This window comes from Entelurus aequoreus, linkage group LG01 (genome assembly GCF_033978785.1).
Source record: "Entelurus aequoreus isolate RoL-2023_Sb linkage group LG01, RoL_Eaeq_v1.1, whole genome shotgun sequence".
Taxonomy (NCBI): Eukaryota; Metazoa; Chordata; class Actinopteri; order Syngnathiformes; family Syngnathidae; genus Entelurus; species Entelurus aequoreus.
This window is the reverse complement of record NC_084731.1, coordinates 68,382,256-68,402,255: the sequence shown is the minus strand read 5'-3', so window position 1 is coordinate 68,402,255 and position 20,000 is coordinate 68,382,256. Positions and strand designations below refer to the sequence as shown.

The following is a 20,000-nucleotide window of genomic DNA, read 5'->3' as shown; positions in this document are numbered from 1 at the left end:
AAATCACTGCCAGTAAGTAACTACAGTTGGTCGCTACCTCTGTAAGTGCAAGTTAAAACTTTACTATACAAAGCGAAAGCCATTTATCAACAACACCCAGAAAGGCTTCGCACGGCCCGAGCTCATCTAAGATGGACCGATGCAAAGTGGAAAAGTGTTATGTGGTTTGACGAGTCCACATTTTAAATTGTTTTTGGAACGCCGTGTCCTCCGGACCAAAGAGGAAAAGAACCATCCGGATTGTTATAGGCGCAAAGTTGAAAAGCCAGCATCTGTGATGGTATGGGGGTGTATTAGTGCCCAAGGCATGGGTAACTTACACATCTGTGAAGGCACCATTAATGCTGAAAGGTACATACAGGTTTTGGAACAACATATGTTGCCATCCAAACAACGTTATCATGGACGCCCCTGCTTGTTTCATCAAGACAATGCCAAGCCACGTGTTACAACAGCGTGGCTTCATAGTAAAAGAGTGCGGGTACTAGACTGGCCTGCCTGTAGTCCAGACCTGTCCCTCACTGAAAATGTGTGGCGTATTATGAAGCCTAAAATAGCACAACGGAGACCCCCGGACTGTTGAACAACTTAAGCTGTACATCAAGCAAGAATGGGAAAGAATTCCACTTCAAAAATTTGTCTCCTCAGTTCCCAAACGTTTACTGAGTGTTGTTAAAAGCAAAGGCCATGTAACACAGTGGAAAAAATGCCCCTGTGACAACTGTTTTGCAATGTGTTGCTGCCATTAAATTCTAAGTTAATGATTATTTGCAAAAAAGTATGAAGTTTCTCAGTGTGAACATTAAATATCTTGTTTTTGCAGTCCATTCAATTGAATATAAGTTGAAAAGGATTTGCAAATCATTGTATTCTGCTTTTATTTACCATTTACACAACGTGCCAACTTCACTGGTTTTGGGTTTTGTACATATATATTCATTATATATATATATATATATATATATATATATATATATATATATATATATATATATATATATATATATATATATATATATATATATATATATATATGTATGTATATATATATATATATATATATATATATATATATGTATGTATATATATATATATATATATATATATATATATATATATATATATATATATATATATATATATATATATATATATATATATACATATATTAGGGGTGTAACGGTACGTGTATTTGCATCACACCGTTTCGGTACGGGGGTTCCGGTTCGGTTCGGAGGTGTACCGAACGAGTTTCCACACGGACATATTAAGTAGCGTAACGTACGTTGTGTAAACAATGCACACCGAGGCACAACACACGGCATGCTAGCAGCTAACGGACTACGATAGACTGACCAAACGTCCTCTTTTCACCGGACATGTCCTCTTTTGCGGAGCTGTCAGGGCGGAGTTTCTTAAATGCCTCAAATGTCCGGCATTTTGAGTTAGGGTTACATGTATTTTCAATATACGTTCAGGGTTAAGAAGGGGTTAAAAACAAAACAAATTGTGCGCGCGGCAGCATTCGTGAGGGAGGGGCAGAGACAAAGATAGCGAGATGCGTCGCAAGGCTCGGCTTTTTATCCATAGATTTATCAGATTTAATTTTTTATTATCTATAGCAGGGGTGTCAAAAGTGTGCCCCGGAGGCCATTTGCGGCCCACAGCTAATGTTTTAAAGGCCCATGGCACATTCTAAAAATACTATTAAAATAAACAAATACATAACAAAAGTGAAATAAAAAAGCTTAAAGGTGAAATGTAATTTAGAAAAAGTTGCAATGTTGACTAATAAAACAAAGCTGTTTTTTTTTCTTTCAAACTGTCATTGCTCAAAACATAATATTGAATCAAAATCAATGTTATTATGAATTATTGACCTATCCAAGATTCCGATTACTTCACATCAAATATTCCACTAAAAAAATATTTTTGGTGGAAGGTTTGGCAAATTTGGTAAATAAATAACCCAAAAATGTATATTTTGTTGTTTTCTTACTGTACCGAAAATGAACCGAACCGTGACCTCTAAACTGAGGTACGTACCGAACCAAAATTTTTGTGTACCATTACACCCCTAATATATATATATATATATATATATATATATATATATATATATATATATATATATATATATATATATATATATATATATATATATATATATATATATATATATATATATATATATATATATACATACATTTATACATATATATACACACACATAAATGATAAATAAATGATAAATGGGTTATACTTGTATAGCGCTTTTCTACCTTCAAGGTACTCAAAGCGCTTTGACAGTATTTCCACATTCACCCATTCACACACACATTCACACACTGATGGCGGGAGCTGCCATGCAAGGCGCTAACCAGCAGCCATCAGGAGCAAGGGTGAAGTGTCTTGCCCAAGGACACAACGGACGTGACTAGGATGGTAGAAGGTGGGGATTGAACTCCAGTAACCAGCAACCTTCCGATTGCTGGCACAGCCACTCTACCAACTTCGCCACGCCGTCTGTATACATACATACACATGTATATATACAGTACATATATATATATATATACATACATACATACATACACATGTATATATACAGTACATATATATATATATATATATATATACATACATACATACACATGTATATATACATACATACATACATACATATACATACATACATACATACATACATACATACATACATACATATATACATATATATATATATATATATACATACACATACAGTATATATATATACACAAGTCAAAAAGTTTGGACACCCCTGATCCATATATTCACAGAATGACAAGATTTGTGTGCTTTTGATACATTTAGAAGCATATTTGTGTGTGTTCAGGTGTAAGAATGCGTAACAAACGTACAGATGTAAAAGACAACAAGCAGCCAAAGGTACTCAGCTGTCAAGAGCTTTTTAAAGAGCATCTGGCACCCTGAATTCCATAAACTGATTAAACATGCACACACGCACTTGCACACACACACACACTCGCACACACACATGGACCAATGTGTGTTATTTCCTCTGAGTCACGCAGGCTGCGGGCCTCATCAGGACAAACATTCCATCCATCCATCCATTTCCTACCGCTTGTCCCTTTCGGGGTCGCGGGGGGTCGCTGGAGCCTATCTCAGCTGCATTCGGGCGGAAGGCGGGGTACACCCTGGACAAGTTGCCACCTCATCACAGGGTAAACATTCAACCATTTTTAATTCAAGCACAGAACAATGTTACACAAACTTATCAATTACTGCAAATAACTGCCTTATTTCTATTAGGCACCAACTAAAAAGGCAAATATAAGAAAGTAATTAATGTTTTTTCAGCTGTCTGCACAATCTTTTCTCCCTTTTGTGATGCGCAAATTCATCTCACGTGTCCTCATTGTGAGAAAAATATGAGGTTAAACTCCAGAAAGAATCCAGAACAGCAGATCTTTATCACTTCCTCATCTCTCAGTCTCTTGTTGCTGTTTTTACGGGGGATTTTAGTCTTCTCTACACATCTAAAAGGGCATCATGGATGACTATCTGGAGAAAAAAATGGTATGGATGATGACAGATGACATATATATATACATATATATATATATATATATATATATATATATATATATATATATATATATATATATATATATATATATATATATATATATATATATATATATATATATATATATATATATATAAAATGGTATGGATGATGACAGATCTTCTAAAAAAAAGTATTATTTAAACAACTTATGTCTGCGATACTTGTTGGTATTGTTTTTAAGATGTACTTTCCTAAACGATTTTGCACTGGCATGACAATTACCAGTGTTTATTTATTTACATGTATATATTTATCATTGACTTCTTACAATCAGCATGAAATCACGAGCAAAAATGATGTTCTAGTTGTTTTTTAGGAGTTGTATTAAAATATTTTTTTTCTTAATGACTTTTTCAAATTTGTAGTTATATTATATTAAATGGTATTAAACTATGTGTTTAATTTAACCAAACATTTTATTTTCTTTGAATTATATTTTACTTTTATTTAATTTAATATTTTATGTTTTGTAAGTATATATATATTTGTATTTATTTAATTAAATGTATTTGTGTCATTATATTTCTATTTCACTTTAAAAAAAAGAAAAGAAAGTTGCTTGATTGAAATTAAACCTTAATTTAAGTCAGTGATGTTTTAACTGAATATTTACTTTAAAGGTGATTTATATAAAATTATATTTTATTTGCACTTTATTATTTTTATTATATTTCATTGAAAATAATGTGTACACAGCATGTTGAATCATGTTCAATTGCACGATTTAATTCAAGACAAATATATTTTATCAAATTGTATTTCAATGTCACAGTTTATTTATAAATGTATTCAAAAATACATTTTAATGAAGTTATATATATATTTTTTAATTTAATGCAATGTTTTTGTTTAATAAATGTACATTATTATAAAATTTTATTGAAATTAAATGTGGTCTAATTCAATATAAACCTTAATTTGACCTAATCCTGTTTTAATTGAACATTTATTTTATTTTATTTGAACGTGTGTTTTATTTATATTTATTTTAATTGTATAATTACTATACTATTATGCTTTTATTATTATAATTAATTATATTTTAATGTGATTTTTTTCTTATTTAATAAATGAAAAATACATCATTTAAATAAACATATTTCAATTGTACCGTTGTTTAAGCACTGATTTCACAGGTGATTAACGAGCCTTGGCGGAGGTCGTGCATCGTCTTTTAAAAGTGAACATGAAGAAACTAAGGCCTGATTTCAAGATGATCCTTTAGAAATCCGGTTTGTCGCCAGAACAAGAGCAGGAATGTGACAATGAAGAAGATGAAGAGCAACAGAAGTGCTAACCAAGTAGAAAACTGCAAGGAGAAAACGTCCCCCTCCCTGAAGGAGGTCACGGGCAACAAGTGAGGATGGAGCAGATGATGGTGAAGAACATTCAAAGTGGGACTTTCTGACATGTGGTGGGTGGAGACGACTGTCGTGGGTCAGTGCGAGAACATGCAGCGTCGCGCGGCAAAGATAAGCCAGCTCTGATGTTCACGTTCAACATGATTATGAGGTCACATGACCGCCTGGGGTAAAAGATAACTGAGCTCAAGACGAGCGGATGCCATCACCAGAAAAAGACATTTCGGTTTGTGACAAACTTCTATCCAGTTGCGATCATTGCGATTAAGTTAGTTAACTATGGACAAAATTGTGATTAATCGTGGTTAAATAGTTTAATCGTTTGACAGCCCCAATATTTATATACAGTATAAGATATTTTACATTCTCAAGTATTCCCCTAAAACGTGTCAGGTTTGTGTCACGTCCTGCTAAAGGATGTAACCATTCTTCATATATGTTCATGTTCACGTGTGTTTGTGCATTTTTATGTTCATATATGTTTATATTCACAGATGTTTATGTTTATGCATGTTCATGTTCAAGTGTGTTTGTGCATGTTTATGTTCATATATGTTTGTATTTACAGATGTTTATGCTTATGCGTGTTCATGTTCACAGATGTTCATGTTTATGCATGTTCATGTTCACGTGTGTTTGTGCATGTTTATTTTCATATATGTTTATATTCACAGATGTTTATGTGTATGCATGTTCATATATGTTCACATATGTTTATGCATGTCAATGTTCACATGTTTGTGCATGTTTATGTTCATATGTGTTTATATTCACAGATGTTTATGTTTATGCATGTTCATGTTCACGTGTGTTTGTGCAGGCTTATGTTCATATATGTTGTTTATATTCACAGATATTTATGTTTATGCATGTTCATGTTCAATTGTGTTTGTGCAGGTTTATGTTCATATATGTTTATATTCACAGATGTTTATGTTTATGCATGTTCATGTTCACGTATGTACATGTTCATTTTCACATATGTTAATGTTTGTGCATGTTTATGTTCATACATGTTTATATTCACAGATGTTTATGTTTATCCATGTTCATGTATGTTCACATACACATATGTTTATGTTCACATATGTTCATATTCACGTATGTTTATGTTTATGCATGTTCATGTTCACGTATGTTCACATATGTACATGTTCATTTTCACATATGTTAATGTTTGTGCACGTTTATGTTCATATGTGTTTATATTCACATATGTTTATGTATGTTCACATTTATGTATGTTTATGCATGTTTATGTTCACATATGCTCATATTCACGTATCTTTATGTTTATGCATATTAATGTTCAAATATGTTCATGCATGTTTGTGTTCATAATATATGTTTATATTCACATATGTTTATATTAAGCATGTTCATGTATGTTTGTGTTTATTTCACATATGTTTGTTTATGCATGTTCGTGTATGTTCAAATACTGTCTGTTTATGTTTATACATGTTTATGCATGTTCATGCTCACGTATGTTTATGTTTATGTATGTTCATGTATATTCATATATTTGTATGTCTATGCATGTTTATGCATGTTTATGTTCATGCATGTTCATGTGTGTTTATGTTCATGTATGTTTATGTTAATGTATATTCATGTTCACGTCTGTTCATGCACGTTTATGTTAATGTATATTCATGGTCACGTATGATTATATATGTTTATGTTCACATATGTTCATGTTCAAGTATGTTTATGTTCATGTCTGTTCATGTTCACATATGTTCATGTGTATGCCTGTTTATGTTCATGCATGTTTATGTTCCTTTATGTTCATGTTAACGTGTGTTTATGTTCATGCATGTTCATGTGTGTTTATGTTCATATTCACATATGTACATGTTCATGCATGTTCATGTTCATGTATGTTCATGATCACATGTGTTTATTTTTATGCATGTGTATGTTCATGCTTGTTCATTTTCACAAATGTACATGTTCACACATGTTCATGTATGTTTATTATAGGTTTGTTCATGTTATGTTTATGCATGTTTATTGTAAGTGTTCATGTTCACATATGTTTATGCATGTTTATTATGTGTTCATGTTCACGTATGTTTATGCATGTTCACGTATGTTTGTGCATGTTTATTGTATGTGTGTGCATGTTTATTGTATGTGTTCATGTTCACATATGTTTATGCATGTTTATTATATGTGTATTCATGTTCACGTATGTTTATGCATGTTCACATATGTTTGTGCATGTTTATTGTATGTGTGTGCATGTTTATTGTATGTGTGTTCATGTTCACATATGTTTATGCATGTTTTTGTTTTTGCATGTTCATGTTCACGTATGTTTATGCATGTTCACGTATGTTTGTGCATGTTTATTGTATGTGTTCATGTTCACATATGTTTATGCATGTTTATTATATGTGTATTCATGTTCACGTATGTTTATGCATGTTCACATATGTTTGTGCATGTTTATTGTATGTGTGTGCATGTTTATTGTATGTGTGTTCATGTTCACATATGTTTATGCATGTTTATTATATGTGTATTCATGTTCACGTATGTTTATGCATGTTCACATATATTTGTGCATGTTTATTGTATGTGTGTGCATGTTTATTGTATGTGTGTTCATGTTCACATATGTTTATGCATGTTTTTGTTTTTGCATGTTCATGTTCACGTATGTTTATGCATGATAATTATACTGTATGTGTGTTCATCTTTATGTATGTTTATGCATGTTTATTATACTGTATGTGTGTTCATCTTCACGTATGTTTATGCATATTTATTATATGTGTGTTCATGTTCACATATGTTTATAATGTTTATTTCATGTATAATCATGTTCATGGATGTTTATGCATGTTAATGTTCACCTATGTTCATGTTTATTTATGTTCACGTGTGGTAATGTTTAAGTAAGTTTTGTTTATGTTGATGTATGTTTATATTGACACATGTTAATGTTGACGTATGTTAATGTTCACTTATGTTTATGATGACGTATGTTTATGTTGACATATGTTAATGTTGACATATGTTAATGTTCACTTATGTTTATGTTCACATATGTTTATGTTGACGTATGTTCATGTTTACCTATGTTCATGTTCACGTATGTTTATGTTCACATATGTTTATGTTGACATAAGTTCATGTTCACGTATGTTAATGTTCACATATGTTTATTTTCACATATGTTTATTTTCATATATGTTTATGTTCACATATGTTTATGTTGATATATATTCATGTTCACGTATGTTTATTTTCACATATGTTTATGTTCACGTATGTTTATGTTGATGTATATTCATGTTCACGTATGTTTATGTTCACATATGTTTATGGTCACATATGTTAATTTTCGCATATATTTATGTTCACATATGTTTGTGTTCATGTTTGTTTGTATTCACATATGTTCATGTTCACGTATGTTTATGTTGACATATGTTTATGTTCACATATGTTCATGTTGACTTATGTTTATGTTGACGTATGTATATATTGACATATGTTCATGTTCACATGTGTTTATGTTGATGTATGTTCACCTATGTTCATGTTCACGTATGCTTATGTTCACATATGTTAATGTTTACATATGTTTCTGTTCACGTATGTTCATGTTAACTTATGTTTATGTTCACGTATGTTTATGGTCACATATGTTAATATTCACATATGTTTATGTTCACGTCGGTTCATGTTCACGTATGTTCATGTTCACATATGTTAATATTCACATATTAACAATGTTCATTTTTATGTTAACATATGTTTATATTCACATATGTTTATGTTCACGTATGTTTATGTTGACATGTTTATGTTGACGTGTGTTTATGTTGACGTATGTTTATGTTGACGTATGTTTATGTTCACTGACCGTGATGCATGAAGCCATTGTTGCAGAGACCCACGCCCAGCGTCACAGCATCGTCTCTGGTGGAACAGTCTCCCTGGGAAACACAAGCATGACGCACACTGTCATTCAGCATCAACGCCTGTTTGACACACACACACACACATAACAAACACACACACACACACACACACACACACACTCACACACACACACACACACACACACACACACACACACACACACACACACACACACACACACACACACACACACACACACACACACACACACACCTGAAGCCCAGCAGCGTTGTTTGCTGCGCATCCAGGTGTGCGTGGGTGCGTGTGTGTGTGTGTGTGTGTGTGTGTGTGTGCGTGTGTGTGTGGGGCACTCAGCCGCATGCGGGTGAATATTATAAATATGTAGATGAGGATGTGAAATTAATAATAATAATAATGCTGGAGTACAAACAGTAAACACGTTAATAAGTTAATGATTCAAACATATCATGTGATTTACTTGAATTAATATCACTTTATTACAAAGGTTAGTTTCAATGTTAAATAAATATATAAACTAATTTATTTCACATTTTTGGATATGGAGAAGATCGGTTACTATTTTTTGATGTTATTGTCATCATATTATTTTGTTTGAAAATGTATGTAATAAATACAATACATTAAAAGTATATAAAACACAATAAATACAATAAAAATAGATAGAATATACAATAAATAAAATATTAATACATGGATTAAAAAATAAAATTAAGTATAGTAAAAAGTATTAAAACATAATATACTGAATTAAATATGTAATACAAATATAATATAAATAAAGTGAATATTTTAAAAGTTATATAATAAATATAATACAGTAAAAATATTTTCTTATATTTTTACTGTATTATATTTATAATGGCATCAATAAAAAAATATATATACATATTACAATACTATACAATTTTAGATAGTACCTGTGAGAGGAGCCAGTCAATGAGTTTGCAAGCAGGCACCACAGATTTAAACGTTTTCAAATGGTGGTCTCGGTCCCTAAAGGAGCAACAGAAACATGTCAGAAAATACATTCAGGAAACAGAAACATGAGGACATTTCTGTTAGTAGTAACAAAATAAACAGATTTTTTTATTTTTACTATTCTCACTATTTAAACAAAAACATTTTTTTGACTGCTAATTGTTATTTTTGACTGCCAATTTACATTTTGAATACTATTTGTTTACAAACCCGGTTTCCATATGAGTTGGGAAATTGTGTTAGATGTCAATATAAACGGAATACAATAATTTGCAAATCATTTTCAAACCATATTCAGTTGAATATGCTACATAAGCATATTTTGCAAATAATCATTACCTTTAGAATTTGATGCCAGCAACACGTGACAAAGAAGTTGGGAAATGTGGCAATAAATACTGCTAAAGTTGAGGACTGCTCATCAAACACTTATTTGGAACATCCCACAGGTGAACAGGCAAATTGGGAACAGGTGGGTGCCATGATTGGGTATAAAAGTAGATTCCATGAAATGCTCAGTCATTCACAAACAAGGATGGGGCGAGGGTCACCACTTTGTCAACAAATGCGTGAGCAAATTGTTGAACAGTTTAAGAAAAACCTTTTTCAACCAGCTATTGCAAGGAATTTAGGGATTTCACCATCTACGGTCCGTAATATCATCAAAGGGTTCAGAGAATCTGGAGAAATCACTGCACGTAAGCAGCTAAGCCCGTGACCTTCGATCCCTCAGGCTGTACTGCATCAACAAGCGACATCAGTGTGTAAAGGATATCACCACATGGGCTCAGGAACACTTCAGAAACCCACTGTCAGTAACTACAGTTGGTCGCTACATCTGTAAGTGCAAGTTAAAACTCTCCAATGCAAGGCGAAAACCTTTTATCAACAACACCCAGAAACGCCGTCAGCTTTGCTGGGCCTGAGCTCATCTAAGATGGACTGATACAAAGTGGAAAAGTGTTCTGTGGTCTGACGAGTCCAGATTTCAAATTGTTTTTGGAAACTGTGGACGTCGTGTCTTCCGGACCAGAGAGGAAAAGAGCTACCCGGATTGTTATGGGCGCAAAGTTGAAAAGCCAGCATCTGTGATGGTATGGGGGTATATTAGTGTCCAAGACATGGGTAACTTACACATCTGTGAAGGTGCCATTAATACTGAAAGGTACATACAGGTTTTGGAGCAACATATGTTGCCATCCAAGCAACGTTACCATGGACGCCCCTGCTTATTTCAGCAAGACAATGCCAAGCCACGTGTTACATCAACGTGGCTTCATAGTAAAAGAGTGCGGGTACTAGACTGGCCTGCCTGTAGTCCAGACCTGTCTCCCATTGAAAATGTGTGGCGCATTATGAAGCCTAAAATACCACAACGGAGACCCCGGACTGTTGAACAACTTAAGCTGTACATCAAGCAAGAATGGGAAATAATTCCACCTGAGGAGCTTAAAAAATGTGTCTCCTCAGTTCCCAAACGTTTACTGAGTGTTGTTAAAAGGAAAGGTCATATAACACAGTGGTGAACATGCCCTTTCCCAACTACTTTGGCACGTGTTGCAGCCATGAAATTCTAAGTTAATTATTATTTGCAAAAAAAAAATAAAGTTTATGAGTTCGAACATCAAATATCTTGTCTTTGTAGTGCATTCAACTGAATATGGGTTGAAAAGGATTTGCAAATCATTGTATTCCGTTTATATTTACATCTAACACAATTTCCCAACTCATATGGAAATGTGGTTTGTACATTTTGAATACTAGCTGTTTACGTTTTCAATGATAGTTGTTTAAATTTTGACTGATAGTTGTTTACACTTTGAATGATAGTTGTTTACACTTTGAATGATAGTTGTTTAACTTTTGAATAATTATTCGTTTACATTGACGTAATGTAAAAGGTGTTTACATTTTGACTTCTGGTCAGTTACATTTTCAATGCTAGTCATTCAGTTTAAATGCTACTGGTTTACATTTTGACTGCGAGTTGTTTACATTTTGAATGATAGTTGTTTACATTTTGAATGATAGTTGTTTACATTTTGAATGATAGTTGTTCACATTTTGATTTCTAGTTGTTTACATTTTAAATGATAGTTGTTTACATTTGGACTGCTAGCCATTTACATTTTGAATAATAGTTGTTTACATTTTGACTGCTAGACGTTTAAATTTATAATGCTAGTCGTTTACATTTTCAATACTAGGTGTTTACATTTTTTATACAAATTGTTTAAATTTTAAACGCTAATTGATTACATTTGGAATGATAGCTGTTTACATTTTGAATGCTAGTTGTTTACATTTTAAATGCGAGTTGTTTATATTTTGACAGCTAGTTGTTTACATTTTGAATGATAGTCGTTTACATTTTGAATGCTAGGTGTTTATATTTTTAATGCTAGTTGTTTACATTTTGACAGCTCATTGTCTACATTTTGAATGCTAGTTGTTTACATTTTTAATACTAGTTGTTTACATTTTAAATGTTAATTGATGACATTTTTAATGCTAGTTGTTTACATTTTGAATTCTAGTCGTTTACATTTTCAATACTAGGTGTTTAAATTTTTAATACAAATTGTTTAAATTTTAAACACTAATTGATTACATTTGGAATGCTGGTTGTTTACATTTTGAATGCTAGTTGTTTACATTTTAAATACAAGTTGTTTATTTTATGACAGCTAGTTGTTTACATTTTAAATGCTAGGTGTTTACATTTTCAATGCTAGTTGTTTACATTTTGACAGCTCATAAATTTTTAACGCTAATTGATTACATTTGGAATGATAGTTGTTTACATTTTAAATGTTAATTGATTACATTTTGAATGCTAGTTGTTTACATTTTGAATGCTAGTTGTTTACATTTTTAATACTAGTTGTTTAAATTTGAAATGTTAATTGATGACATTTTGAATGCTAGTTGGTTACATTTTGAGTGCTAGTTGTTTACATTTTGAATGCTAGTTGTTTACATTTTAAATGTGAGTTGTTTATATTTTGACAGTTCATTGTTTACATTTTGACAGTTCATTGTTTACATTTTGAATGACAAGTCGTTTACATTTTGAATACTAGGTGTTTACATTTTGACAGCTCATTGTTTATATTTTGAATGCTAGTTCTTTACATTCTAATTGCTAGGTGTTTACATTTTAAATGCTAGTTGTTTACATTTTGAATGCCAGTTTTTTACATTTTAAATACAATTGTTTACATTTTCACAGCTCATTGTTTACATTTTGAATGCCAGTTGTTTACATTTTGAATGCTAGTTGTTTACATTTTAAATACAAATGTTTACATTTTGACAGCTTATTGTTTAAATTTTGAATGCTAGGTTTTTTTTACATTTTGAATACTAGGTGTTTACATTTTAAATGCAAGTTGTTTACATTTTAAATGCTAGTTTACATTTTGACAGCTAGTTGTTTACATTTTAAATGCTGGTTGTTTACATTTTGACAGCTAGTTGTTTACATTTTAAATACTAGTTGTTTACATTTTGACAGCTAGTTATTAAAGCATTGGTAAAACTAGGGCTGCTACCAAAGAAACAAATTTCTACCTCAGACAAAAAAATGTCAAGGTTAAAAATGTTACAGTATGTGTAAAAATGTCAATAAAATCCAGACCTGATTATGGTCCAAAGGTTGTAAATAGAGATGTCCGATAATGGCTTTTTTGCCGATATCCGATATTCCGATATTGTCCAACTCTAAATTACCGATACCGATATCAACCGATACCGATATATACAGTCGTGGAATTAACACATTATTATGCCTAATTTTGTTGTGATGCCCCGCTGGATGCATTAAACAATGTAACAAGGTTTTCCAAAATAAATCAACTCAAGTTATGGAAAAAAATGCCAACATGGCACTGCCGTATTCATTATTGAAGTCACAAAGTGCATTATTTTTTTTAACATGCCTCAAAACAGCAGCTTGGAATTTGGGACATGCTCTCCCTGAGAGAGTATGAGGAGATTGAGGTGGGCGGGGTTAGGGGGGCGGGGTTGAGGTGGGGGGTAGCGGGGGGGTGTATATTGTAGCGTCCCGGAAGAGTTAGTGCTGCAAGGGGTTCTGGGTATTTGTTGTGTTGTGTTTATGTTGTGTTACGGTGCGGATGTTCTCCTGAAATGTGTTTGCCATTCTTGTTTGGTGTGGGTTCACAGTGTGGCGCATATTTGTAACAGTGTTAAAGTTGTTTATAAGGTCACCCTCAGTGTGACCTGTATGGCTGTTGACCAAGTATGCATTGCATTCACTTGTGTGTGTGAAAAGCCATAGGTATTATGTGACTGGGCCGGCACGCAAAGGCAGTGCCTTTAAGGTTTATTGGCGCTCTGCACTTCTCCCTACATCCGTGTACACAGCGGCATTTTAAGAAGTCATAAATTTTACTTTTTGAAACTGATACCGATAATTTTGAAACTGATACCGATCATTTCTGATATTACATTTTAAAGCATTTATCGGCAGATAATATGGTCAGTCCGATATTATCGGACATCTCTTGTTATAAACATAAATGTTTTGGCACAAACAAAGAATAATGCCAATGTAATGCTTGCTTCACATAACAGATGTATTTGTTATAAAAACCTGTACACTATATATTGTCAGAGGGTTAAAGGAGCGCTTGATTCGCCACTCTCCTCCTCCCCTCTGTGTGACCTGATTGTGGGCAGGCAGTACTCACTTGATGACGGGCGAGTGGAGGCTGTGAAGGCGGCAGTAGAGGCGCACACCCTGAAAGGCACAAACAAGCCTGGCTGAACGTTACATAAACAAGACGCTTCGGACCACTCTTTTTAGGACCATGTTGCCAAATCACATCCAATTGTTGCCGGGAGCCTTAAAAAAAAATCAAGTTTGCTTCTTCCTACTCCTTTTCGGATATGTTGAAGTGCAAACATGGGATGTTTGATTTTGTCCAGCATGCTTGAAATAATGACCTAGACCACCAACCTTGGACATGATGTCCTCCATCTCGCTGCGGGCCTTGTAGGTGCCGTCATCGTAGCGGAAGCGGTACATGACCTGCTCGTTCTTGAACTGGTGCTTGTCCGACACTAGAGAGGGAGAATCCAAATCAATCTTATGAATTATTGACATATTCAAGGCTCAAATATTCCACTTTGAATTATTTTTTAAGGGGATAGTATTGCATTTTGTGTGTGTTTGCCATAAAAATAAAAACAGAACGAAACAAATTAAAAAAACATAAAAAATGTTTATAAAAACTTATAATCGATAGTTACATCTGAAGTTGATCTGGAGATTTAAGTGTAAAAAGTTAACTCTTTTTTTTAAATCACTTAACACTAGGGATGTCCGATAATGGCTTTTTGCCGATATCCGATATTCCGATATTGTCCAACTCTTTAATTACAGATACCGATATCAACCGATACCGATATCAACCGATATATGCAGTCGTGGAATTAACACATTATTATGCCTAATTTGGACAACCATGTATGGTGAAGATAAGGTACTTTAAAAACTAAATAACTAAATTAAAAACATTTTCTTGAATAAAAAAGAAAGTAAAACAATATAAAAACAGTTACATAGAAACTAGTAATTAATGAAAATGAGTAAAATTAACTGTTAAAGGTTAGTACTATTAGTGGACCAGCAGCACGCACACAGACTGTATTGATATATATTGATATATAATGTAGGAACCAGAATATTGATAACAGAAAGAAATGGGGGGAGGGAGTTTTTTTGGGTTGGTGCACTAATTGTAAGTGTATCTTGTGTTTTTTATGTTGATTTAATAAAAATAAAAAAATAATAAAAAAAAACCATACAGATAATAAAAAAACGATACCAATAATTTCCGATATTACATTTTAACGCATTTATCGGCCGATAATATCGGCAGGCCGATATTATCGGACATCCCTACTTAACACTTTTATGAGTAACGGCCTTTTGGATCCCCCCGAAATTTTAGGTTTTCTTTTTGTTTTGTTTTAAACTCATGGCCCAAAAATGACTAAGGAATCAAAATCAATGTTGTTATGAATTATTAATATATTTAAGGCTCAAATTACTTCACATTAAATATGACACTTTGAAATATTTTTTAAGGGGATAATATTGCATTTTGTGTGTGTCCATCCATCCATTTTCTACCGCTTGTCCCTTTTTTGTGTGTGTTTGCCATAAAAATAAAAAATGAGCATGAAACAAATAAATAAAAATAAGAAAACTTTAAAAAAAATAATGAAAATGTATAACCGACTAATAGATCTGAAGTTGATCTAGAGATTTAAGTGTAAAAAGTTAACTTTATTTTTATTTTTATCACTTAACACTTTTATGTGCCTTTTGGATCCCCCCCAATTTAATTTTATTTTTAAACATTTTTTTAAACTGTCATGGCCCAAAAAATAATAATGAATCAAAATCAATGTGGTTATGAGTTATTGATATATTTAAGGCTCAAATTACTTCACATTACATATCACACTTTGAATCATTTTTTAAGGGGATAATATTGCATTTTTGTTAGTTTGCCATAAAAATAAAACAAATGAAACATCCATCCATCTATCCATCCATTTTCTACCGCTTATTCCCTTCGGGATCACTGGAGCCTATCTCAGCTACAATCAATAAAAATTAAAAAACATTAAAAAAATAAAATAAAAATGAAAATTTATAATCGACTAATAGATCTGAAGTTGATCTATAGATTTAAGTGTAAAAAATATTTTAGAATTTTTTATTACTTAACACTTTTAAGAGTGGGGTCCTTTTGGATTTCCAAAAATGTTGTTGTTTTTTTGTTTTTTTTAGTGTCATTGCCCAAAAAAGTATAATGAATTAAAATTAATGTTATGAATGATTTACATATTTAAGGCTCAAATTACTTCATATTAAATATTACACTTTTAATTATTTTTAAGGAGAAAGTATTGCATATGTGTGTGTTTGCCGTAAAAATAACAAAAAGAACATGAAACAAATAAATAACTATAAAATCAATTTAAAAAAAACTTATAATCGACTAATAGATCTAAAGTTGATCTAGATATTTAAGTGTTGAAAAATCATTTTGGATTCCCCAAAAATGTATTTTTATTTTTATTTTTTAACTGTCTTTGCCCAAAAAATAATAATGAATCAAAATTAATGTTATGAATGATTGACATATTTAAGGCTCAAATTACTTCACATCAAATATTACACTTTGAAATATTTTAATTTTATTTTTGCATATTTTGTGTGTTTGCCATAAAAGTAAAAAACAAGCATTAAACCCTTTTTTTTTTTAAATAACATAAAAAAATAATAATAAAAACTTAGAACCTACGGATAAATCTGAAGTTGATTTAGGGATTTAAGTTTAAAAAGTTACCTTTTTTTATACTTAACACTTTTATGAGTGGGGTCCTATTGAATCCCCAAAAATGTTTGTGTTTTTTTTCTTAAACGGTCATTGCCCAAAAAATAATAATGAATCAAAATCAATGTTGTTATAAATTATTGACATATTTAAGTTTCCAATTACTTCACATTAAATATTACACTTTGAATTATTTTTTAAGGGGAAAATATTGCATATGTTGTGTGTTTGCCATTAAAAAACAGGATTTCTTTGACAAAAATGACATAAAATAATTAAAACTTTATATCGACAAATAGACCTTTTATTTTTTTTTACAGGTAAAAACTTAGATTAAAATCTCTTCTGCATGAGTGACCTGGCCAAAAGGTCATCAAAAAAAGGTCCAAAATAAAATGTTGCAGTAAAAACAGTTTAAAAACAAGGACACGTTTCTCCATCCTTTTAAAACGGCCTGAAATTCCCCCAAAGTGATCATTTTTTAAATCTAAAAATGTAAACTTTGAATGAAAAAAATACAAAATTAACAATATATGACTTGCAGGACTGTCTCAGAAAATTAGAATATTGTGATAAAGTTCTTTATTTTCTGTAATGCAATTAAAAAAAACAAAAATGTCATACATTCTGGATTCATTACACATCAACTGAAATATTGCAAGCCTTTTATTATTTTAATATTGCTGATTATGGCATACAGTTTAAGAAAACTAAAACATCCCATCTAAAAAAATTTGAATATTTCCTCAGACCAAGTAAAAAAAAAAAGATTTTTAACAGCAAAACAAAATCAAACATTTGAAAATGTCAATTAATGTACTCAGTACTTGATTGGGAATCCTTTTGCATGGATTACTGCATCAATGCGGCGTGGCATGGAGGCAATCAGCCTGTGGCATTGCTGAGGTGTTATGGATGCCCAGGATGCTTCAATAGCGGCCTTTAGCTCATTTGCATTATTGGGTCTGGTGTCTTTCAGCTTCTTCTTCACAATACCCCACAAATTCTCTATGGGGTTCAGGTCAGGGGAGTTGGCAGGCCAATCGAGGACAGTAATGCCATAGTCAGTACACCAGTTACTGGTGGTTTTGGCACTGTGGGCAAGTGCCAGATCATGCTGGAGAATGAAATCATCATCTCCATAGAGCATGTAGTGCTCTAAAATCTCTTGGTACACAGCTGCATTGACTCTGGACTTGATGAAACACAATGGACCAACACCAGCAGCTGACATGGCTCCCAAAACCATTGCTGACGGGAACTTCACACTGGATTTCAAGCAACTTGGATTTTGTTCCTCTCCAGCCTTCCTCCAGACTCTAGCGCCTTGACTTCCAAATGAAATACAAAACTTGCTTTCGTCTGAAAACAGAACTCTGGACCACTCTGCAACTGTCTAATGCTTCTTTTCCATAGCCCAAGTCAGACGCTTCTAGAGATTTTAGAGCACTACATGCTTCCATCTGTTGAAAAGCTCTATGGAGATGATGATTTTATTCTCCAGCATGATCTGGCACTTGCCCACAGTGCCAAAACCACCAGTAACTGGTGTACTGACTATGGCATTACTGTCCTCGATTGGCCTGCCAACTCCCCTGACCTGAACCCCATAGAGAATTTGTGGGGTATTGTGAAGAAGAAGCTGAAAGACACCAGACCCAATAATGCAAATGAGCTAAAGGCCGCTATTGAAGCATCCTGGGCATCCATAACACCTCAGCAATGCCACAGGCTGATTGCCTCCATGCCACGCCGCATTGATGCAGTAATCCGTGCAAAAGGATTCCCAACCAAGTACTGAGTGCATTAATTGACATTTTAAAATGTTTGATTTTGTTTTGCTGTTATAAATCTTTATTTTTTTACTTGGTCTGAGGAAATATTCTAATTTTTTGAGATGGGATTTTTGAGTTTTCTCAAGCTGCATGCCATAATCAGCAATATTAAAATAATAAAAGGCTTGCAATATTTCAGTTGATGTGTAATGAATCCAGAATGTATGACATTTTAGTTTTTTAAATTACATTACAGAAAATAAAGACATATATCACAATATTCAAATTGTCTGAGACAGTCCTGTATTTTGAACATTCTATGACTGAGACCCTTGCAGGACCAAACTGTAAAGGGACAAAAAATATATTGTATTGGTTATAAAAATGGCAAATATGAAAATGGCCCCCGCATGTGTTCGGCCCTAAGTGAACAAAGTTTGGACACCCCTGAGTTAACGTACACAAAAACAAATGAAAAATGAGGACATGGAACGTAAATTTGTGGGTTTTGGAAGACATCTTATCATGACTATTCTTCAGGGAAAACACAGCGGCCATAAATCCACCACTCCAACTCTTACTTTAGCAGACAGCTAGCAATTTCCACTAACACCCTCCAGGCGCTTGTATTCCTTCAAAAAGCACATCAAGAGAACCCAGCGCTGAACTATTTGGACAAGACGGAGACAAGACACCACAACAAACACTTATTTTCCCCATAAACCCAAAGGAATGCATGAAAAAGTAGGCAAAGTTAGCTAAAACGATAGCGATGGCGTACAGTAGGTGGCGGTGCGTTTGATGACTGCGGGGAACGGTACGCACGACAGCATCTGGGCTGCGTTCACACTCGTCATGTTTGGTTCAGTTAAAACTAGGGATTTTCCATTTTTTTCGATACAACGCACTAAGTTGAATGATGCGGACACGTTTGATACTGGATACTTTCTAG

The 20,000-nt window shown here is 32.8% G+C and overlaps 1 protein-coding gene across 2 annotated transcripts in view; it reads right to left on the bottom strand.

Moving 5' to 3' along the window:
- The window catches only part of prex1 (phosphatidylinositol-3,4,5-trisphosphate-dependent Rac exchange factor 1), a 252,337-nt gene that overhangs the window by 73,815 nt on the left and 158,522 nt on the right, over window positions 1–20,000 (bottom strand). For both annotated transcript variants that reach the window (XM_062057106.1, XM_062057114.1), the window contains exons 12-15: window positions 14,879–14,982; window positions 14,610–14,659; window positions 9,837–9,912; window positions 8,879–8,951 (exon numbers count right to left, since the gene is read on the bottom strand). In XM_062057106.1, coding sequence (XP_061913090.1) covers window positions 8,879–8,951; window positions 9,837–9,912; window positions 14,610–14,659; window positions 14,879–14,982 — 303 coding nt within the window. The remainder of the gene's footprint in view (window positions 1–8,878; window positions 8,952–9,836; window positions 9,913–14,609; window positions 14,660–14,878; window positions 14,983–20,000) is intronic.